At 50.1% G+C, this 22390-nt stretch overlaps 2 protein-coding genes and 1 non-coding gene across 3 annotated transcripts; 1 reads left to right on the forward strand and 2 right to left on the reverse strand.

Annotated features, from left to right (window-relative positions):
• Nucleotides 1-992: 992 nt before the first annotated feature.
• Nucleotides 993-5623, reverse strand: si:ch211-137a8.2 (uncharacterized protein LOC777613 homolog). The gene is made up of 12 exons (XM_068745691.1): nucleotides 5469-5623; nucleotides 5129-5279; nucleotides 4750-4932; nucleotides 4431-4565; nucleotides 4130-4324; nucleotides 3965-4058; nucleotides 3726-3824; nucleotides 3555-3649; nucleotides 2334-2558; nucleotides 1542-1688; nucleotides 1391-1461; nucleotides 993-1316 (listed from the first exon to the last, which is right to left on the reverse strand). The coding sequence occupies exons 1-12, from the start codon at nucleotides 5621-5623 to the stop codon at nucleotides 1136-1138; spliced, it is 1731 nt and encodes a 576-aa protein (XP_068601792.1). The 3' UTR covers nucleotides 993-1135.
• A 4931-nt stretch (nucleotides 5624-10554) lies between these two features.
• Nucleotides 10555-10646, forward strand: trnar-ucu (transfer RNA arginine (anticodon UCU)). Its single transcript is given in 2 exon segments — nucleotides 10555-10591; nucleotides 10611-10646. It is a non-coding gene; the product is annotated as a tRNA-Arg (tRNA).
• A 5861-nt stretch (nucleotides 10647-16507) lies between these two features.
• clip3 (CAP-GLY domain containing linker protein 3) lies at nucleotides 16508-20997 on the reverse strand. Its single transcript, XM_068745337.1, has 14 exons — nucleotides 20607-20997; nucleotides 20112-20251; nucleotides 19877-19970; nucleotides 19634-19795; nucleotides 19431-19549; nucleotides 18525-18761; nucleotides 18399-18449; nucleotides 18136-18271; nucleotides 17836-17985; nucleotides 17594-17725; nucleotides 17091-17214; nucleotides 16907-16974; nucleotides 16755-16827; nucleotides 16508-16562 (listed from the first exon to the last, which is right to left on the reverse strand). The coding sequence occupies exons 1-14, from the start codon at nucleotides 20995-20997 to the stop codon at nucleotides 16508-16510; spliced, it is 1932 nt and encodes a 643-aa protein (XP_068601438.1).
• Nucleotides 20998-22390: the final 1393 nt, after the last annotated feature.

Consider the following 22390-nt stretch of genomic DNA (forward strand, 5'->3'; position numbering starts at 1 on the left):
TCATTTGTGTCCCGAAGGGCGTGTCGGCTCCATCTGCCCATTCCTGAATCCCTGCTGGGAACACCTCCACCTGTGCAAACACGTCCACAACGAGAAGCTCCGCCCTCCACAGGCCTGAAACGGGCGGCAAGCAGGTCGTCCTTCACGCTCTCATTTGATCAAAGGCGAACTACTGCTCTGATTACAGCAACACAAACGTCTTGAATAGAACGTTTTAAGGCAGCTCCAGATTAAACGCAAAATACTTCCGAATTTGTTGAATATAAAATGTGGTGATTTAGAGAAAAGCATTATGACAGCTGTTTGACATTAAAGCTAACGCATTAGCTTTCCTTACATTAAAGCGAGTTGGGTATTTAGGTTCCTATGCTGCGTTCAGGACGCGTCAGACATTGGGGAACTTAATTTGAACAGTTTAGTTATTTTCTCTGATATATTCGACCCCATTATCCATCCTCTGATTATATATATATATATATTTTATATAATTTAACAAGACATGGACAATTTAATTTGATGTGAACGTGATTATTACGGTCGTTGTTAAGTGTAGTTTCTGTTTTTCCAGAGGTCAGATTTACCAAATTAAGAAATTCCCACCGCATTAAATGACATTAGCTTAAAGACACATAAAGCTAGCTAGATGTCTCACATTAGCTTTAGCTACATTAGAACAGCAAGGTTTTTTTAATCTTTCCTAATGACCTAACTCTGCTTTATTAAAGTTGATACAACATAAAAATGTGAGTTCGAAGGTTTCGTGGTTTGAGACGGTTCTATCTGGAAAAACAGACTTGAAGGTCGTTGAAGGTCACCCTTTTTAAGATAAACCTCTAGTCCTGCGTTGTTTTAACAAACAGAAACACAACTGTAAAGAATCTTCAGCACAAGTTCAACCTTCCACTTCTAACCTTCCTGACAACATTAGCTGGAATCCGGCGGGAACAAAATGTTTATTTAGAGAAGGTGGCAACAGTCGCATTAGCATCACCGTTAGCATCACCATTAGCATCACTTCCAGCTGCCGACAGACGACAGTCGGAGGAAACCGACAGCAAGGAGTCGGTTCAAGGAGATCGTTGGCATCGAACGATGAGCTGGAGTGTGGAACGCTTGCTTCGTCTCCCGGCGCGCTTCATGTGGGCGGGGGTCCGTTGACGTACCTCAGCGTCAGGTGGAAACCGCGATTCATCCGGCTGCCGCGGTGGCACGGCGGGTCCAGGGCGGCCCAGATCAGACAGGCCAGTAGGACCAGGGCTGCAGCCAAGAGGAGGTAGAGGAGGAGCGGCGCCGGCGCAGGAGAAGGGGAGGTGCTTCTGAGTAGGAGGAGGAGTTAGCGAGGTTAGTAACCTTTAGAGAAAGCTTAGCGCTCAAAGCCCGATTTGCTCACCGGCGTCCAGCCTGAAGTCGCTCATCTTCTTCATCCCACGGCTGCTCCTCTTCGTCCTGAGCGGCAGAGATCTGTTGATCCAAAGTGGGATCAGGCGACATTTATTTTGAAGGGGGGATGAAATTGTAGCAGCTTGAAGAAAATATCTCACCTGCAAATTTGACTGTCGGTACTTCAACCACTCGGACGATGCTTTGAGGTCATGTGACGGCAAAGGGGCGGCGGCAAGAGAAGACCGTTCTGCGTTGCCACGGTGACAGTGGTCGGATGTGTGGATGCGGTTTTCTTCCAGGTAGCGCTGCAACGTGAAATAATTGTGCACGTTAGTGTTTTAGCGCATGAAAGGTGGACGATGCTTCCCTTTCGTATTCTGGGTTGGGTGCCCTGAACGCCTCGTCCAACTTTCCTTCCTCTCGGTGAAAACAAAAATGTCTGATTTTATGATAACAGTTAAAGATCAGCCAGACTGGAAGCATAAATCAGGACTTTATGGATCCGCTCGGCTGCTGGAGGAGGAAGAGGAGGATAAATAGATGCTTTCACCAGTAATGAGGGAGGGAGAGGAAAAGATGACGAAGACCGGTGAAGTGCGATGGAGAGAAACGGAGGAGGGACGCAGGGATCCGTAAAGATAAAGAATCTCTGAACCCAGAACTTCAAAGTGAAGCGTTTTACGACTTAAATTGTAATTTGTAGAGACTCGCCTTTAATATGACTTTTCTTTCCCCATTGTTTGGTAAAAATAGTTTCTATGGGCTACGTTGCTAAATGGTTAGCATGCCCATACATGGTCAGAGAGGTTGGGTTTTTCCATGCGTTTTTTTTTTCCTGGACCAAATTCTGACAATAAAAGTAAAATCACTGTTTTTTTTATTGATCAGATAATACAGAAAACGTGTATATATATATTTTTAAACAAAAAGATGAGCGTGACTCCACCCACTTCCCAGTCAGTCTGCACAGCTTTGGAACAGGAATTCCTCTTCGCCGAAGGGGCGGCGGCCTGGACTCCAAGCCACGCCCTCACACGTCCACCGTCGAACCTGAGTGGCTGGCCGTCAGGAGTGGAGGTCACCCATTGGTCTCCGGTCGCCTTCGCCCCGCCTCCTTTGGGCTCTCCCGGTGAACAGCTCCTGGGGTGGGCGGGGCCAGGCCATGCTTCCAAACTCTACACAGAAACCAGGTTTCAGTTTGTTTTGTTAAACATGGCGCTCGATTGGTGGCGTTTGGAGCGTCGCCGCCAAGGCCGAGGTCCGACATTCAGAACCTGGATCAGCCCCGGAAAGGTTCTGGATATATTCTTGAATAGTATTAGACGACTCGGAACCGTCTACGCTGCTCGTGTCCGCTTCAGACTTCAATCGGTTCTTTCTTCTTCTACGTTTTGTGTGAAACAGACGCCCGGTGAAAACTCAACCAACAAAAGCAAAGATGAAACAAAAAGACGTGGGCGGAGACCAAGAATGTCTGAAGGCGGGTTCTCATCGAGGACTCATGCGAAGGCGGGGTCAGGTGGGTGGGGGGGCGGGGCGCTGACATCACGCCTTCATAAGTCCAGTAATGAAGAGAAAGTGCTTCACACACTTTGATGTCGACGCTTTCTGCAGCCGTAATCGCTCTTCGGTGGCGCGTCGGGGTTCAACGAGAGTGCAGCGCGTGTGCGTGTGCACGTGCACGGAGACGGGGCCGAGCCGCGGAGAATACTCTGATTACTTTTCCACCCGTCTGCTTTCATGCATCTGTTCCTTTCGTCACATCCTGCAGGTGTCATCAATAAATCAGCAGAAGAAGAGGTGAGGCGGCGTCACGGCGGCGGGTATTTTTAGACGGCCGGCGTATCAGAGCATCGGGGAGCGTTTCTAGATCGACGCCGGCGTGTAAAACGGCGTTCCATCACCGGAGGAGATGAAAGAGATGAATTCTTCTGAAGTCAAGCCTCAAAAAACAGATTCTTCTTCTCCAGTTCCTCAGGGAACGCTGCACAGATCCTGGTGGAAATCTTTAAGGGGGGGGGGGTCTAACACACCTCTGAGTCGGATCCAAATCTGGTTTCCACGTCGCTTCAAACCGATTGATGAAACCGATTCCAGGGCAGGTTTTAGTGATCCGGGAGTCACATGATCCGGATCGTGGATCTGATTCCTGACATTTAAGGCGAACTCACCAAACCCGCTTCCAGGTCGTCGTTGCTGACGTCGGACATGGAGCCGAGGGAGCTGAGATAGCTGCGCCTCTTCAGCCCGTCTCCATGACGACGACCTGGACGCCAACGGAAAGCCGTCACCCGTTTATTTGTGTCTTTATTCCGGCCGGCGAAACGGTTTCTGCCTCTCACCTGCGCCGGCGCTGAAATACGACGAGTCCGCGTCGATGTCCACCGACGGGTCCCACTCCAGCCCCAGGTGCTCGTGGGTCGGCGAGGGCGGGGGAGGAGGACGGAGGTGAACAGGTGAGGGCGGGGCTGAGGAGAAGGTGGAAGAATCTCGAGGTTCGTTTAAGCGTGCGAGACGTAACCGATGGAAGTAAATGCTGCTTCACCTTTCGGCTGGTTGGACCTCGCAGGGAGGTCCAGGTTTGGTCTATCAAGCGCTCCCTCGTCGTCCAAAAGACTCTCCGAAGGACAGCCGGAGTCCGAAGCCTGGGACAGAATCCAGTCGTCCTCAAACACCTGAGGGAGGGCGATGACGTCGTCAGGAAGCCATGCTGTGTGTGTGTGTGTGCGTGCGTGCGCGCGCGTACCAGTCTCATGCTCAGCAGGCGGGTGTGTGTTCTTGCGATGTTGTTGGAGACGAGGCTGCAGTGCCTCAGCAGCTCCAGCAGGTGGCGTTCGAGGCGCTGAGCGTCCGCTGGTTGGCTACGTTGGATCAACGCCTCGCCGCGACGCAGCACGCCGTTCAAACGACCCGAGTTCACGCACACACACTGCTGGAAGGACTGCGCGAGTGCACGACACACGCACACACACACACACACACACGAGTGAGAAGGAAGGTAAACGCACAACAGAACAAACACACACTTAATACACACGCAAACACACCTGGAGTTGCCTCAGCTTTTCACAGGTGTTTCCCGTCAGGTGATCCACCCCCGTCAGACGCATGTCCAGGTCAGCCAACCAGAGTGCAAGCTCCTCCCTCTCTGCCTCAAACTCCTCCCACTCCGAGACGAAGCGCTGAAAGAGAAAGATTCTCCGTCTTCACCGCAGCGCCGATCTGGAAATGCTAAATATTTAGCATCCATGTTTAAATGTGTCATTCGATAAACAATTTAGCGGCGCTCGATGATGACATCACGCCGTCTGTGATGTCACACTCACCCTCCAGAGAGTGTCGTTAATTATTTTGAGTTATTCCGACCTTCAGTCGTCCCGCCACGGCTTCCAGTTTGCCGTTTGCCTCGTCCCATCGCAGGCCGCTTCCCCTCGCCGCGGCCAGTAGGCGGCGCTGCATGGCGCCCCGAAACATCCGAGTGAGGGTTCGATTCCTCTGCGTCAGACCGTCCAACTGGACCAGGCGAGATCCGGCCTCGCCCCGCAGCCTCTGGAGGGACGAAGCACAAAGACGATAACCCGAGATTCGTTAATCCCGCGTTCATAAAAAGTCTTTGTAATTTAATCCAGATTAAAACCGGCTTTGTAACAGCTGCTGCTGAAATATGCATCGTGTCCGTCTCCTCCTGGGGCGTCCCGCGAGTCGCTCAGCTATAGACTCAGGATGCGGTTTCATCTCTCCACACCTCAAACTTCATCAACTCGTCCTTGGCGGTCTCGTAGGAAACGTCGGCGAGGTCCGGCGAGCCGACGGCCTGCTCAACCAATCCCAGCCAGGCATCCAGGTGGGCGTGTTCCTTCATGAACTCACGCCAGAGGAGCCACCTCTTCTCCAATCTGGAAAAATACGAATACGCAAATGATCCTGCTGCACAGACGCGTTGGCCTGACATCAAAGGGTTCGGCTTCGTCTCTTTTTTTTTTTATTGTAACCTAAATACGAAATAAAACGAGAGATGCTTCTGAAACTGTTGCTCCCTGAACACAAGAAGGTTCGAGCGGCAGGTTTTAACGGGGGACACTCACAGTCCACACGCAGGGACGTCTCCGTCCTCCTCACGCCGCTCCAGGGGAGCCGTGAGAAAACAAGACTGATCCCGAATCAGATCCCCGTCTCTGGCGTCCTCGCCCTCTGTGGAGGCGGCGGCGTCACCATGGCGATCTGGTGGGACTCCAGGCATCCTGACATCACCTGACCCTCACCTGCCGATGAGAGGATTCACGTCATTTGACACTTTAAGATATTTACATTTTATCGGCTGCATCAAAAACTGACGGAATATTTATTCATCGGTAAATGAATGAATATTCATTTAATATTCATTTAATATTCATTTAATATTCATTTAATATTCATTTAATATTCATTTAATATTCATTTAATATTCAGAGGTGCAGTGGGCGGGACTTAGACCAAGACATCGTGGGAGTGGACGACACGTAGCGCTAGCCCAGCCAGGATTGGTCCACCTGCCTTCAGTAAACATCATGTGGACTGTGGAGGGTCTCCTCCTGCCCCCCCCTCCCCCCCTCCCCCCCTATTGTTCCATTTGGACAAAAGGAAGCCGGCAGAGAACAAACAGTGTTTCTGTCCTCCTCAGAGAAAGACAGACAGAGGGCTGAAAGACGCCCGAGCTCTGAGATCCGATTACGGAGAGAAGTTTGGGAGAAAGGGAAGAGGTGGAAACGGAGACGGTGGGAATATCATCCCTAAACTGATCCCGGATCGCTCCACGCTCTGGTTCCCCTCTCTGCTCCGTCAGGAGGTCGGAGGGTTGGCGTTCCTGGTTCAAAGAAAGAACGATAAAAGTACTAGCGCGGTTCCCTGCAAGCCGGCGGAAGCCGAAAGGTCACGTGGCACATCGCCGGCCACTGATTGGCCGGTTTGAATCCTGTCATCAATTGCCAGAATATCCTGCACAGCACAAATCAATGCCCCCCCCCACACACACACACACCATCTACTTTTATGACCGTACCAGCTTTGCGCTGCGTTGCTATGACGACTGGCTTCAATGAAGCGGTACCAAATGCACCCCACCTGCTCACCTGCAGCACAGGTGTGTGTGTGTGTGTGCGTGCGTGCGTGCGCGCGTGCGTGCGTGCTCCTGATGGAACGCTGATGAAGCGAAAGGGCAAATTACAGACGTGAGATTATAATCCCGACTCAGTGATTCGAGGCGCGCTCGTTTTCTACTCTGGAGGAGAACGTTTCCGAGGATGCCGGGCGGATCTTAATCTCATGACCCAAATAGGTTCTGCAGAGATTTGAATGTGAAACTGACTGAGCTGGAAGTGGCGTCGGGAGGAGGCTGAGCGGAGTGAATTATCCTGAAAGGGAACGTTTCCGATGAGGAGATCAAAGGAGGAGGAGGAGCAAGCACGCGTTTCAGACTGTCCGTCGTTTTACTGCGTGTTTAACGGCGACTAGCGCTTCCTGGGGGGGCGGGTTCACTCCGAGCAGGAAGAACGAGAGACTCGCAGAGGAGGAGTTTCACCTCCGTCGGTTCCTCTTCATGCGAGATCAAAGAGCCAGAAGGAAAAGCTGCCCCAAGTCAACTTTCACAGGAATGAAAAACTTCTCACAGATTAAAAAAATCACAATTAAGAAAAACAAACAAAATCCTGCCGTGCACGTGAAATAAAATATTAACGATCTGTTAACGAAATCAGTAGAAATGGAAGAAACACTTTTGCTGAAACTGTGTTTGAACTTTCTCCTCCTTCCTGTAGCTCGTCTTCCTGGACCGCATCAGTGACAACGACCACCGAGACATCACCATGGTTACGCATCGCTCACGTCTCGCTTTCGGCGATTGACATTGTGGCTTTATTTAGGAACCAATACGTGTGCCTCTCAGGTGACGGTCGACGCCCACGCAGCTCAGGTGTAGTCCGTTATTTGATATGTGACACAGTTACAGTGTGAAAGCTGCAGGCCGGGGGGGGGGGGGGGGGGGGGGGGCGTTGTGGGAACACGCCATGACGATTCCTGACTCCGCCCCTTCATGCAGAACCCCTTCAGGTGGTTTATGTCACGGACACAGAGACAAAAGTAATAAACAGAATGATCATGAAGATAAATAATATGACTTCCTGCTTGTCCCGCGAGGCGTCGCCACGGCAACCCAACCGTCTCCACTTCACCCTGTCCTTTGCATCGTCCTCCCCAACACCAGCCACTCTCATGTCCTCCCTCACTACGTTCATGTCTCTTCTCCTGGGTCGTCCTCTAGTCCTGTCCCCTGGCAGCTCCGTCCTCAGCGTCCTTCTACCGATATAGTCCCCGTCTCTCCTCTGGACATGTCCAAACCATCAAAGTCTCTCCTCTCTGACCTTGTCTGACCTTCACTGTCCCTCTTATCGTCTCATTTCCAACCTGGTCAGTCCCAAGGAGCACCTCAGCATCTTCATCTCCTGCACTTCTAGCTCCGCCTCCTGTCTTTCATTATTCAGAAAAAACAACAATCAAAACAGAAAGACGAAAAATGACTGTCCCTTCCACTACCTGTAACCATGGAAACAGAGGGACATATGAAATCACCTTTCAGAACTGATAACGCGCGGGGAGGTTGAACGAGAGAGACAGAGACACAGAGAGACACAGAGACAGAGAGAGAGAGACAGAGACAGGGAGGAGAGACAGAGACAGAGACAGAGCAAGAGAGAGACAGACAGAGACAGAGAGAGAGAGAGAGAGACAGAGAGAGACACAGAGAGAGAGACACAGAGAGAGAGAGACAGAGAGACAGAGAGCGAGAGAGAGAGAGACACAGAGAGAGAGAGAAAGAGTGAGAGGGACAGACAGAGACAGAGACAGAGAGAGAGAGAGAGAGAGAGAGAGAGAGAGAGAGAGAGCGCTCACCGGTTACTGAGCTGTTCAGGCTAAACTCGCCTAAATCTTAACTTCCGGTTTGTAATTAAACGAGCTTCCGTGTTACCTGAGAACTACCTGTCTGTTAAACGCGTTCTGCTCACGTGACACCTGAAACTCGTTTTCCGTTTTCCTGAGGATGCAAACATCCCCCCACAGAGTGAATGATGACGACTCACCGGCCGGACGATGACGTCACGTCAGCGAGAAGCCGAGCCGTTCTCCGTACAGAACAACCTCCGCTGCTGCTTCCGGTGCTTCCGGTGAGCGCCGCTGACTTTAATTTACCTGCGCAGGTGAATCCCCTCCAGCCCGCAGCAGGGAAAGCAGCGACTGAGCAGCAGCACGTAACACGAACCTTACCTGCAGCGCGAGCCACGCCCCCTCCGAACACGAGCACGCACCTGCAGCTGCTCGTCAAGCTCCAGCGCACCTATACCTGCATCCCGTTTTAAGCCACCTCCCCCTGGTTCCACTTTTTGCTCGTTATGAAGTCTATAAATAGCTTGTGTCTCACAAAACCTGTTTCTCCGAGCCTAATGACGTCTTATCCTGTCCTCACCTGCACAGGTGTGATTTCAGGACGCTGGAGAGGAAGCTCGGTTTGGAATGGGACGCGGCCTGCATGGTTAACGCAGGTCATCAAGCCATAAACGCATAAAACTCCGCCTGGGGTTGGGCGGAGGACGTCACGTGACCACCTTTATTTACCTGTAAATAGCTGTAAATGGATCGGCTGGACTCGAGTCAGTCTCGGTCCAGATCCACATTCTGATATGGATTATCGATCGTCATCCATCACTCTGCTGCTCATGCTAATGCTAATGGGTATCCTGCTAATCCTGGTAATCCTCTGTGGCGTAGTGGGTAGCGCATCGGACTTCGACGGTTGTGGGATCGAGTCCCGCCAGAGTTGCGTGTCATGGGTCACGTGTTTTCCTTCCTCGAGTCTCATTTTTAAATTAAAGCGTTCCAGTTAATTTAATCGACTCGCAGATTCCACCACAGATCTATTTAATGTGACGTCATTAAATCCGTTTCATTAGTATCGGTGCTCTGGGCACCGAACCCCGTTAACCAATGGGCTGCGAGCTGAGACGCGCGGGCCACCGAGACGTTCTGGTGAAGCCCCGCCTCCTGAACGGGGTTTGTTATTCACGTCGCCCCGCCGGGAGCGCTTGATTCATCAGAAGCAGCGGAGACGGGCGGAGCCTGAAGACTTCTGTACCGCCTCAGGTGATGAAGAGCCCAGCAGGGGGGGGGGCTCAGTGCGCGGATTGAGTCCTGCTGCCGTGTGTGTGTGTGCGCGCGCGCGTGCGTGAGGCATCGCTGCTGCAGACAGCTGCAAAGACGTGATGAAGACTCATACTGAGGAAGACTGCTGGAGGGGGGGGGGGTTACGTAACACCTGAGCGCATACAGACGGTCTGTCTGCTGCCTGCAGCGCCCCCTGCTGGCCAGACGCCGCCGCTCGCCTTCATCATCAGTCGGGTATGATCCAGGATGGGGCCGTTAACCCCGAGACGGAACCGAGACCGCAGCAGAATGAACCCGCTCACCTGCAGAGGGGGAGGAGTCAACCTCCGCAGGCTTCATTCACCTGACCAGGAAGGAGACCTTTTACTCCTCCCTCGCTCCTCCTCCTCCTCCCTCTCTTTTTGTGTCTTTTACTTCAACCTCTCCATCCTTTCTCTTCCCGGAAGTTTAGAATAGAATAGAATAGAATAGAATAGAATAGAATAGAGTAGAATAGAATAGAATAGAGTAGAATAGAATAGAATAGAATAGAGTAGAATAGAATAGAGTAGAATAGAATAGAATAGAGTAGAATAGAATAGAATAGAATAGAGTAGAATAGAATAGAGTAGAATAGAGTAGAATAGAATAGAGTAGAATAGAATAGAGTAGAATAGAATAGAATAGAATAGAATAGAATAGAATAGAATAGAGTAGAATAGAATAGAATAGAGTAGAATAGAATAGAATAGAATAGAGTAGAATAGAATAGAGTAGAATAGAGTAGAATAGAATAGAGTAGAATAGAATAGCACAGGTCAAGTCAAGCAATACAAATAGTTTCTAAATCTTTTTTTTTAGGCGGGAAAGTCACTTTGTTTTCACGTTTAGATCAGCTGAAAATGTTCAGTTTTGCAGTGTAACTCGCGTGACGTCATCTTCGTGTCGTTGTGACGTCAGATATCCGTTAAACCTAAACACGCCCCCGGCTGTTCAGCAGGCGGCTCTGTGGCGCAACGGATAGCGCATTGGACTTCTAGTTGAACTCGGGTGAAGTGATTCAAAGGCTGTGGGTTCGAGTCCCACCAGAGTCGAGCTTTAGTTCTCTTTACTTTACTGGGGCACAAAACGAGCCTGCAAAGTTTTCTTTCACTTCTTCTCCACATGAAAACACAAAAATGTTGTAAACATGCAAATAAAACAAGAAACGGCGGATAAAATGAAACAAAAAAAGAAGAATTCAATTAATAAATATGAAAATCAAAGAAAGACACAACTGTTAGAAAAAAACAATTTAAATCCTGAATGGAAGAAGAATCCATTTTGAGAATCCTTTCTTCAATATTTATTGATTAATAATATTCCTTGAGGCCGTGCGATGAACCGGCGGCTTATCCAGGGTGCAGCCCGCCTCTTGCCCGTATATGCAGCGACACCCGGGACCCGGACCTGGACCTAGACCCGGATCCGGACATGGACCCGGACCTGGACCTAGACCCGGACCCGGACCCGGGTCCCGGAAAAAGCGGTTGAAAATGAATGAATGAATGAATTTAAGTATAATTTTGAATTCCTTTGAACCTTCGTGGGAAACTGTAATAAACGGAATGAACACCTTTGTCGTCCTTTAATCAGCTGACTTCACTTAACAGAAACGGATTGATATGGATCAAATAAAGCCGAGTTGCTGTGACGTCATTGATCGGAGACTTCTTATTTAAATGTCCATCTGTTGTTCTTCTGCTCATTGATCTCCAGCCTCCGGCTTTGTTAATGATCAATCAGATCACAGGCTCTTCAAAGAAAGGACACCTATTGATCTGCTATCAGGTGTCTATTGATCTTCCCCTCAGCAGTCAAGTCCAGACATAGACAGATACTTGGATCACATTTATGATTGTTGGTTTTCAAATTGAAAACATTTTTGTGTCTTAAAACTCTCATGATATAAAATATATCCAAACAAATAGAGTCAGGTTTGTTTGTGTTTCCTTCATTTAACGTAAACGTACGTTCTTAGTGAAGCTGAAATGAAACGGGTAAACGTTCGTTTACATCCCATGGGGTGTTTAAACTCTATTTATTCTCACTAAATATTAATACCGTAATAAATACCTGCTGCTGTTTATCGATCACGTCTGGGTTTGTCTCTGCTGCCAGAATGTTTGAAGAAGAATGACGTGAGAATAGCCTGATCTAAACGTTTATTCTGATCGATCTGATCGATTGAGGCGAGCGTAACAATACCCGGGATTAGTGTGATACTCCAATCCATTTGTACTTCACATGAGTTTCCATTCTTTCTGTTTCATACTTCTACTCCAAAAACATCCAACAGGAAAACATCATCTGTTTTATTCTTTTAAATTTGCCTGAGTTGCTTTAGTTGTTTTATAGATTCCAATGAAACATCAAACACCGAAAATGAAAGAAAATTAAATTAAATACTCTGAACAGATATTTGTGGAAAATACATTTGTGTTTTAAAAAAATAAAAGATGAAATAACATGCATAAAGTAATGAGGTAGATGTGTCATGAAGTAAATTAATATTTACTGATAGCAGTAAAATACCTCATGAATGTTAGATATAAGAAACACATTACTGCATCATGACAACATGGAGTACTTTAAGTACTTGTGGTTGATAAATTCACACAGTTTTACTTGTACTGGAATATTTGTGGTTCTTGTACTGAAGTAAATGACCCGACACCTTCCATCATTAATAATCAGCCCCAGATTCATTAAGAGCAGGTTTCTGATCAAACACCGATGGCGACATCTACCGGCCGCCACGCGAACTGCAGCAGGGAAACAACATATGCCTGATCAATCACGCTCAAAGTATAAAGAAGTATAAAAACACTTCCTGCAAAGCGTCGCATGACTGAGCGCCGTCCCTCAAAGGCTGAGTCAGCACATTAAATGCGTAAACCCATCAAAATAAAAGCATTATTTAAATCGCCTGTTTGAAGAAATGCGAGAATTAACATTTAAACAGACGAGGCGGTTCACGCACGTCGGCACATCAAAGAGCTCCAGAGGTCAAATCAAACGTCTAGATTTCTTTAACGTGTCTGCAGTCAGACAATCAAACGCCGAATCCACGTCGGATTAACGCATTAACGCGCTCATTACGCATTAACGGGTGTTTGATGGCGGTTCCTTAAAGCTGGACCCCAGAGGCCGTCCGGCGCGCAGAGGCCTCGGCAGCAGCTCTCTGCGGGGGTTCCATCCGAGCCATGGGAGAAGGCAGAACTTCGGACTTCAGCATCGGCCGCATCCTGTCCCCGCAGCTCGGACTCAAGCCGGGCCAGTGTCTCCAGGGGCCCCACGGGAGATCCGGGGCCACGGTCCCCAGCATCCTGTCCCCGCAGCTCGGACTCAAGCCGGGCCAGTGTCTCCAGGGGCCCCACGGGAGATCCGGGCCCACGGTCCCCAGCATCCTGTCCCCGCAGCTCGGACTCAAGCCGGGCCAGTGTCTCCAGGGGCCCCACGGGAGATCCGGGGCCACGGTCCCCAGCATCCTGTCCCCGCAGCTCGGACTCAAGCCGGGCCAGTGTCTCCAGGGGCCCCACGGGAGATCCGGGGCCACGGTCCCCAGCATCCTGTCCCCGCAGCTCGGACTCAAGCCGGGCCAGTGTCTCCAGGGGCCCCACGGGAGATCCGAGTCCCCGCAGCTCGGACTCAAGCCGCCGGAGGGGTTTCCACGGGGCCAGTATCTCCAGGGGCCCCACGGGAGACCCATGCTGGTCCCCGTCAGCTTCGGGCTTCCAGCGCCGCTTCCGGTTCTGACGCCAAGTCTCCGCCAGAACCAACGAATGGGCTTTGTGGAGGCGTTTTACCCGTACGGCGCAGGATTCCATCACGCACACCTCAACGTTTACGCAAACCCTGGAGCGTTATATGCGCAAATCAGCAGCCAGGACTCCGCGGGTACTTCAGCGCACCGGATAACGTTTACGCGAAATCGTTCCCGATATTTGTTTTAACTTGATCGACTTTCTTCCATTTCCAGGTTACCATGGTTACCATCAGGCTGGGCCGTCGGCGCAGGCGCAGGCGCAGGCGCAGCCGCGGCAGAGGAAGCGGACGCGGACGGTCTTCACGGAGAATCAGACCGGGAAGCTCGAGGCGCTGTTCGCGCTCACCGACTACCCGACGGCGGAGGCGCGCGCGGCCGCGGCGACGAGCACCGGGCTGAGCGAGGAGACCGTCAGGGTAACTCCGACGCGATGGGGTTAATTGTAGACCTCGTGGGCTAAACGCGTTGAACCTCCCCAGGATGCGTAAAAGCGTTCCAGGTTGAATATTACGCATGACGCGCACGCCTGCCAAAGGGAAGATTTGTGTTTACACCCGCCGAGAATGTGTTTTTTAAATCGGTGTCCGTGTTTTGTTTTGTCTAAAACGTTGGGAGGATTATTCTCGGGACGGAACCGGCCACGTCAAGAGGCGCGGATCCATTTCCGGCTCAGGCGCCATCCTTCTTGGGAAATCCGTCCTGTAGTTGTTGCGTAATCCTTCTGACCGACAAACAGAAACGAGTAACAAGACAGCTCTTTAACAGTGAGAATAATTACGCAAAATCTGAACGGATCAGGAGACTTCCGTGATTTAATAGTTATCACTCAAAAGCTGCGGAAAATGTTCTCCTTTTTTACATTTTCAACAATTTGTCGTTTGCAGATTGTTTGAATTTAAAAGAAATGCGAAATATGAGAAAACAAGATTTCCACGTGAAACTGGAGGAAATGAAAATCTTTTTTTTTATCACTGAGCTGAAACTTTCCGCTGTTCCTGACAGATGACCGACGTTTGATCGGCCCATGAACACCAGGCTAACCTCTCTCTCTCCCTCTCTCTGTCCAGGTCTGGTTTAAGAACCGCAGAGCCAGGAGGAAGCGCCAGAGCCACGGGTCAAAGGTCAATCCGGCCTCTCCGGCCCGCAGCGCCGGAGGAGGCAGGAACCTCTTCGCCTCCTTCCTCTGAGCTGGAGAGAAGCTCCACCTGCAGAGGTCAAAGGTCATCAGGGTGAACAAGCATCTCGGCCCTTAACTGTGAAAAGTTTCTCTAGCTCTCGTCTTAAGTTATTTTGAATTTCTAACTTTTATTAAACACAAATATTACTGATAAGATTGAGTGTTTTAATTTTGTTTTATCATGAAATAAGACAACGAGACCGTCCTCCGTTTCCCGCGAGTCAAAGAACCAGGCAGAGCTAGAAAGACATCAAATTCTTTATTATATTCAGAGTTGTTTTCATTAGACGCACTTCCATGCGGATGATATAGATACACACATTGAGAAAATACTGACGGTTCCAGAGAGAGAGAGAGCATGCAGTGTGTATCTGTGAGGATGAGGACGCCGACGCTCTTCCTCCCCCCTTTAACATCAGCCCCCACGCGCCTTAAAAACCAGGAGCGACTCACACACACGGACTGAAACCCAGCACAACGTAACGCACACACTAGAACCAGAGAACAAAAAGTACACTTAGTGAAGTTATCAAAATATAGGCTATATTCTTAACAAGCAGTGCTGTTCGTTTCTACCGGGGTGAGTTCAGTATTTACTCACACACAGACACCGATTATTGATTATTGAGAAGAATGATTAACAAGTCAGCTAAGTTTTGACATGGCTGCAAAGTGTCTGCAGTCGGTTTTATAGCACAGAGATCTGGTGTGGAGCAAACAAAGAAGGAAAACTTATGCTAAGTTTTGTTGGTTGTGAGATCATCGATTCATTATCAATAAGAGAGCTCCACATTTACAAAGCCAGACAAGCACGATGTTCAAGCCTCCATTGAGATATATTGACTGTACTGTATGTTAACTGTACGAAGACGAACCTCACCATCACTGCGATCCACTGGCGTCTATATTCACCAGGGGGGAGGAGCCAACAGACTGACGTACCAAAGAAGTTTATTTGAAGTGAAACCTTTCCTGTGTGTGAAATTATTAAATACAACATGATGAGACACTTAAGTTATCGTCCACGTTTGGGTGGGATGGAAAGTAGCTAATAGCATCAGTGCAGGAAGGTAAAGCGGTGAATCGTCTGCATATTGTCTAAATGTCACATCGGTATCTGAAAGAAATGTCTCTGACATCGAGTTCATTTTAATATTTCAAAGGAATGCATCATTTCAATTTCATCTAAACTCTAAACGCAGGTTTAAGGTGTAGAAACATCCCATAATAACTTTTAGGGGACTGTGATGCTGAAATTTGCCGCAGTGATAAATTAGTTATAACTACAGTCCTACATCATGCTGCGTTTGCTACTTGTTGGGATCGAAAATTTAGCATTGCTTTAAAATCTCCATAAACCCTGGTGGGTGGGCGGAGCCTGTCAGGTAAGAACCTCTAAATGAGGTGCAGGTGGTCGTCAAGCTTTATGAACACAATATGAATGTCTACATAGATGTGGTCACAGGTACGGGAAGGAGTTTCGAGCTTTGCCGGTACTTAGACGTTGCCTCACAGTTGTCATGGCAACCCAGCTGCATGACCACAATTCTTCCATCATCGTCGTTCTGGTACTTCTCATTGCAGGATTCGATGAAGCTTTGTGAACATTATTTCCTCGTTTTTGCGACACTTGTAGAATCACAAATTAATATCAGGCTTCTGCTACTGCCCCAAATGAAGACGCAACTCGGAGGAACACAAGCCGGGACGCTACAGTGGGGACTCATCCATCCAAATAACGGCATTCCAGGGGAGTTGATCGGGACATTTTGATCGCATACAAGGCACTATAGATGTTGCTATAGAACGACTAAATTAGAAGCTTTTGAGCCGAGAGTAAGAAAGAAGAGGGACGGGCTTTCACAACAAGACTCACGACAGCGAACGTCTGAGGAGAGAGGGAAGCGAGAAGTAAACAGTGACGAGGGGAGAGCGGAGAACGGAGAGATCGGTCTGGAGGAGGAAGGAGGTTAGGACTGCATCTCGGCACGCAGCATCCACGGGAACCAACAGCAGAACAGCAGCCTGAAGGAGAGCAAGAGGAGTTGGGGTTCAAGTAAAACAAAAAATACAACATGGAAAATGCTGCATTCAAGTCAGACTGGAGTTACGGGAATGATTGACTCCTCCTCTACAAGGCCTCACCTAAACACACCTGTCGTATATAAATGTCTTCATGTACTGTGAGGTGAACGTAGCCTGGGTCTCTGTTCTCACCTGGATATGGAGCTCTCAGAGGTCAGGTCTTTAGGAGAACGCATCGTGTTGAAGTTCCGCTTGGGTTGTGACACTGAACACAAAAGAAGCGTCTGTTTAGGACGGGCTGGATGCGGTTCTGTTCCGAACCGATACCAGACTTGGGGACTTACTGGAGACTTGGTGGACTTTCTTCACCATGGATTTGTCGTTCTGTGAGCCGTCTTTAGGGCCTCCAATTCTGACGCAACAACGACAACAGTCATCAAAACGGAGATACAACAAGAAACTAAATCAATCCCTTGTTAATAACACAGAAAAATCCCAGTTTTTGATGCACCTTGAACGCGCTCTTACCTCTGAACGCGGGAGGGCGGAGCAAACACTCCATATTTGGGCAGGCAGCTGAAGTAGCGTACTCCAAACACAGAGCCGTCGTGTTTTCCTGTCGGCTGATCCAACTCGACACCAAACCAGTAACCTGCACACAGGTTAGCGGCGCAACGATTGGGTGATCGTCACTGCTGGGCAAAAGGCCAAACAGAATGCGACCAATAGAAAGAGAGGAAGGGAAGGGGGGGCGGGCGCAACAACCCTTCACCGTATGGACGCTAATGACTCCAGGGGATTCGTTAGTCAGGTTTCATGACTGCCAGGGAGCATTAGCATTCGTAAAAGGAAATGCTAATACCTCCAGGGAGTCTGATTGCCTTGGTGGTTTCGGTCCCTTCTTTGTTTTCTTCTCCAACAAGAGTACAAGTATGTAAACTCTCGTTAGCACAAAAGTTACGCAAAACTGATAACTGATACATACTCAGCTAGCATGTTAGCATGCTAATATAAAGCCACGTAAGACAGACCTGGAGCGAAGTCGGTCTTGCCGTAGAAGCGCACGATGCCGTTTTTCTGTCCGGCCACCAGGACCTGATCTCCAACTTCCACATTCAGTGCCTCTGGATCCAGACTGGCGACTGAAGACTTCTTCTTCTGGGCTGAGAAATCACAGCACAAAACTCTCTGAGAGACGCGGACGACCGGAACCGCCACGAACACGGGTCAGTCCCCGCATCTGGGTTCAGAGAAGCCTTAGACATAATCAAACCTTTCTCCCTCTCCTTCTTCTCTTTCTCCTTCCTGGTCTTTCCGGCCAGGCGCGATGCCAGGTCTATGCGTGGCGTTCGGGGGGTGGAGGTGACGGATGAGGACGTCAGATCCGCTGCTTTGGAAATCTTTGACACCGGCGCAAAAATCCCTGCCGGGCAGAGAAGCCAGCGTGTTTGTTTCAATCTGATGAGCCTCGGATTCTACCGCCATCTTACGAAAGCCACTGGTCATCAAAGTAGCCAGTAAAACCAGTCCAAGTTCTCAGTGACGAACCATCACCAACAGAGGCAGCGGTTACCTAGTTTAGGAGGGCAGATGAAGTAGCGGATGCCTCCGACGCTGCCGTCGTTTTTCCCCTCGGGCTCGTCGAGCTCCACGCCGACCCACTGCCCGCTGGCGAACTCTGTGGTCCCGCAAAACCTCAGCGTGCCGCTCTGAAACCGAAACTCTCGGTCAAACCCCGACAGACGCACGGAAGCGGAGCAGGGCTTAAGTAGTCACGTGACAGGAAGTGCACGTCAGTTCTTCAGTCTCCGTCAGCCGGCGCCAGAGCCCACCAACCTGTTTGGCGTTTGCCGGCGGCCGGTCCTCTCTGCTCTGGTCTCTCTGGATCTACACGGTGAGGAGACACAGTTCAGTTTTGTGGCTGACTCGATTGAACACCAGCTGCCTGGAGAACCAGCTGACCTTCATGTCGTCCAGCAGGACCCGGTCTCCCAGCCTCATCCCCAGCGAGGACAGCATCAGATTCCCCGGGATGTTGTCGTAGTTGGGCAGAGTCGCGCGGGGAAGGTTGCAGCTCAGAGGGACGGCGTCCAGCAGAAGCTGCTTCAGCTCTTTAGCCAACATGGCCGCCTCGGCCTTGTCCAGACTCATATCCATGGGGTCGGGAACCACGTCAGCAGGAACCAGGCCCTGATCGTTCTGCAGAGACACGGAGAAGAAGACAGCGGGCGATTACCGAGAGTCCCCGGGAGGATGAGGTTCCGAGTCTCGGTTGAAACTCGGAGAGTACCTGTATACCTGTACCCGTATACCTGTACCTGTGTACCTGTACACCTGTACCTGTACACCTGTACCTGTACCCGTATACCTGTACCTGTATACCTATACCCGTATATCTGTACCCATATATCTGTACCCGTATACCTGTACCTGTATACCTGTACCTGTATCCTTGTATACCTGTACCCGTATACCTGTACGTGTATACCTGTATACCTGTACCTGTACCCATATACCTGTATCTGTATACCTGTAACCGTATACCTCTACCTGTATACCTGTACCTGTATACCTGTACCCATGTATGTGTACCTGTATACCTCTACCCGTATACCTGTACCTGTATACCTGTACCTGTATTCCAGTATACCTGTACCCGTATACCTGTACGTGTATACCTGTATACCTGTATACCTGTACCTGTATACCTGTACCCGTATACCTGTACCCGTATACCTGTACCCGTATACCTGTACCTGTACACCTGTAGCCGTATATCTGTACCCATATACCTGTACCCATATACCTGTACCCGTATACTCGTATGAAGGTATTACTGCAATAATAAAAGGAGGAGGCGGCTCTCACCCGGACGGAGGGGTTGGCTCCGTGCTCCAGGAGACATTTGACCGCACCCAGACAGAGGTTGGAGGCGGCGATGTGCAGCGCCGTGCCGTAGTGGAAGTCACTGCAGGTGGAGTTCAGCACTGCAGAGACCGGCAGAGGAAGAAGAGGAAGAGGAGGAGCCTGAAGTCGGCGTGCGGGCCACGCTGCGATTGTTGGGTTCCTACCTCTGGGCTTGGAGGCCTTCAGCAGCACTCGGATCAGTTCCGGGACGTCGAAATAGGCGGCGTAGTGCAGAGCATTCATGTTGGTCCAGCGGCTCCTCAGACCGGCGTCGGCGCCCAGAGAGATCAGCTGAGCGCTGAGGCGCAGCGCCGCCGCCGGGTCGCCTGCAGAGACGCGGCCGCCCAACTGAGACGAGCGTACTCCGGAATCTACCGACCGATCGATCAGATCCATCACGATCTTACCGACTCCGTGCGCTCCCGCCTTACAGCTGTAGTGGAGCAGCGTCATGTCGGTCAAACCGTCACGGTCGTTGACGTGGCAACCGCGCTTCAGAATCTGAGAAAGAAGAGAGACGCTAATGAAGGACAGAAATGTGTCGGACTGCTCAGAACCGAGACGGACCAACGGACAGAAAGAATCTGGGACCGGCTTCCTGCCGAGTCGTTAGCTAGCGCTGCCCGTTAGCTAGCGTCTCACCTCGTTACCGATGATGTCGATCTTGTGCTGCACCTGAGGGACCCACTGGCGCACGATGGCGAACAGCTCCGGGATGCTGGTCCGAGGATCCACGAGGATCTCCAGGCAGGCCGGGTCATTGGGGTCGAAGAAGGTGAAGGCTGGAGATGGGCGGAGGCGGGAAAAGGTCAGAGGTCAACTCAAAATGGGACAGGGGGGTAGAAGACAGGGAAGTGTGTTTAAGGTGGTACGACTGAAGCAGCGTGTATTTAAGGTGGTATGACTGAAGCGGTGCGTATTTAAGGTGGTATGACTGTAGCATTGTGTATTTAAGGTGGTATGACTGAAGCAGCGTGTATTTAAGGTGGTATGTATGACTAAAGCAGCGTGTATTTAAGGTGGTATGACTAAAGCAGGTGTATTTAAGGTGGTATGACTAAAGCAGCGTGTATTTAAGGTGGTATGACTGAAGCAGCGTGTATTTAAGGTGGTATGACTGAAGGTGGAATGACGTACTGTAGTCTGTGGGTAGGGGGGCCTGGGCGGACGGGTGCACCATGGCCCTTCTCCGTGGCTCGTGAACCGGACTCTGGTACTCAGACACGGGCTGTGGTTCTGGTTCCGGCTCGGCGTGGTGCTCCCGATCTGCCATTGGCTCCTCCTCTTCCTCCCGCTCCTCCCTCTCCTCCTCCTGCTCATCTTCTTCTTCATCATCTACCTCAAACCTCTCCTCCCCCTCCCTCTCATCTTCTAGCTCATATTCCTCCCCATCTTCATCCTCTTCTTCCTCTTCGTCTTTCTCCTTGTGGTCCTCTTCCTCCTCCTCTCTCTGGACCGTCCCCTCCTCCTGCTCCTCCCGGTCGTGCCTCCCCTTCTCCTGCAACCCCAGATTCTCCTCTTTGGTCATGATGAGGACGCTGCAGCCGGGCCTGAGAGGGAGGCAGGACATCATCTCTGAGCAGAGATCCGGTTCTGGTTCTACGGAACTTCCCGAGGGTGTTAGAACAAGAAGACCACCGGACTGACCCTTTGCCCGACGCTGATGATGGCAGCAACTAAGAGGCTAACGCTAACTGTCCATCGTTAGCTCCGACAGGCAAAATGATTAAATCTACTCTCCACTTTAGCAAATGGACAAGACGATGACATCCATCCAGCTGCTCCCTCCATCATCCCTCCATCCATCCATCCATCCAGCTGCTCCCTCCATCATCCATCCATCCATCCAGCTGCTCCCTCCATCATCCCTCCATCCATCCAGCTGCTCCCTCCATCATCCCTCCATCCATCCATCCATCCAGCTGCTCCCTCCATCATCCCTCCATCCATCCATCCATCCAGCTGCTCCCTCCATCATCCATCCATCCATCCAGCTGCTCCCTCCATCATCCCTCCATCCATCCATCCAGCTGCTCCCTCCATCATCCCTCCATCCATCCATCATTCCCACATCTTCTGTGAAACTTTTACTTGAACTGAAAAAATGAGTAAAAGAATGTTTTATTGTGTCAGAAATGGGTTTAATCTGATACATAACTCTGGTATGTTTAAAAATGCTTCAACCATTATTGGTAAAATATGTTAAAATCATTGATAGATCCTGGTTGTCCCATGCAGTCGTGGGCAGCAGCTACATGCTAAGCTAACATCACTAAAGGTGGGAACGCTTCCTCGTCTCTCACGCCGTCAGGACAAGCGTGACGACGAGACCGTACGAGTCAGCCTGGACTCAAACCGATCAGATCGATCAGGACGAGACTCGACCTGATCGATCAAACTCCAAGAGGTTTTTGTTTTTTTCCTGTAATTTCCATTTCATCCGATAAACAAGAAGCTGCTGAGCTTTCAGTCAACGCCTCTAAGAAAGAATAAATATTAATACCGTGAGAATAAAATCTTATTTGGTCGACTGGAAAATGCAACGTGAGAATGAAAATGTGAATATAAAAGATATTTATTTTATACATCCCAAACTGGGTCATTTAGATTTTAATATTGCGTTTGGTTGTGATGCTCTTCAGGGTGTGTGTGTGCGTGTGTGCGCGCGTGAACCATGTGATGCTACCAGCAGGTTGTGAGAGGAAGAGGAGGAGGAGGAGGAGGCCGCCATGGCAGCCTCCTCCTCCTCCTCCATCCAGCCTCCATTTTACAACAAACCTCGCACATAAAATACCGCAAAACACGCACATCTCGACCCAGCTGGCTTCCCGCACAGCTCGAACTCCAACCCGCAGAGATGTCTCCAACGTCCCAGAATAAAATGGAACCACAAACGAGCCGCAACCGCGCCGTGCGGGGTT

The sequence above is a fragment of the Brachionichthys hirsutus genome, chromosome 11 (genome assembly GCF_040956055.1).
Source record: "Brachionichthys hirsutus isolate HB-005 chromosome 11, CSIRO-AGI_Bhir_v1, whole genome shotgun sequence".
Lineage (NCBI taxonomy): Eukaryota > Metazoa > Chordata > Actinopteri > Lophiiformes > Brachionichthyidae > Brachionichthys > Brachionichthys hirsutus.

Excerpts from the sequence above, each read along its gene's own strand:
- si:ch211-137a8.2 (XM_068745691.1), bottom strand. The coding sequence starts at position 5,623 with ATGCCTGGAGTCCCACCAGATCGCCATGGTGACGCCGCCGCCTCCACA. Across the intron at positions 3,825-3,964 it reads GGGAGCGCTTGATAGACCAA|CTCCTCCCCCGCCCTCGCCG; the intron begins ACCTGGACCTCC and ends TTCACCTCCGTC. Across the intron at positions 3,650-3,725 it reads GTATTTCAGCGCCGGCGCAG|GTCGTCGTCATGGAGACGGG; the intron begins GTGAGAGGCAGA and ends GTTGGCGTCCAG.
- clip3 (XM_068745337.1), bottom strand. The coding sequence starts at position 20,997 with ATGACCAAAGAGGAGAATCTGGGGTTGCAGGAGAAGGGGAGGCACGAC. Across the intron at positions 19,796-19,876 it reads GGCGGGAGCGCACGGAGTCG|GCGACCCGGCGGCGGCGCTG; the intron begins GTAAGATCGTGA and ends GCGTCTCTGCAG. Across the intron at positions 17,726-17,835 it reads GAAGAAGGAGAGGGAGAAAG|CCCAGAAGAAGAAGTCTTCA; the intron begins GTTTGATTATGT and ends GTGATTTCTCAG.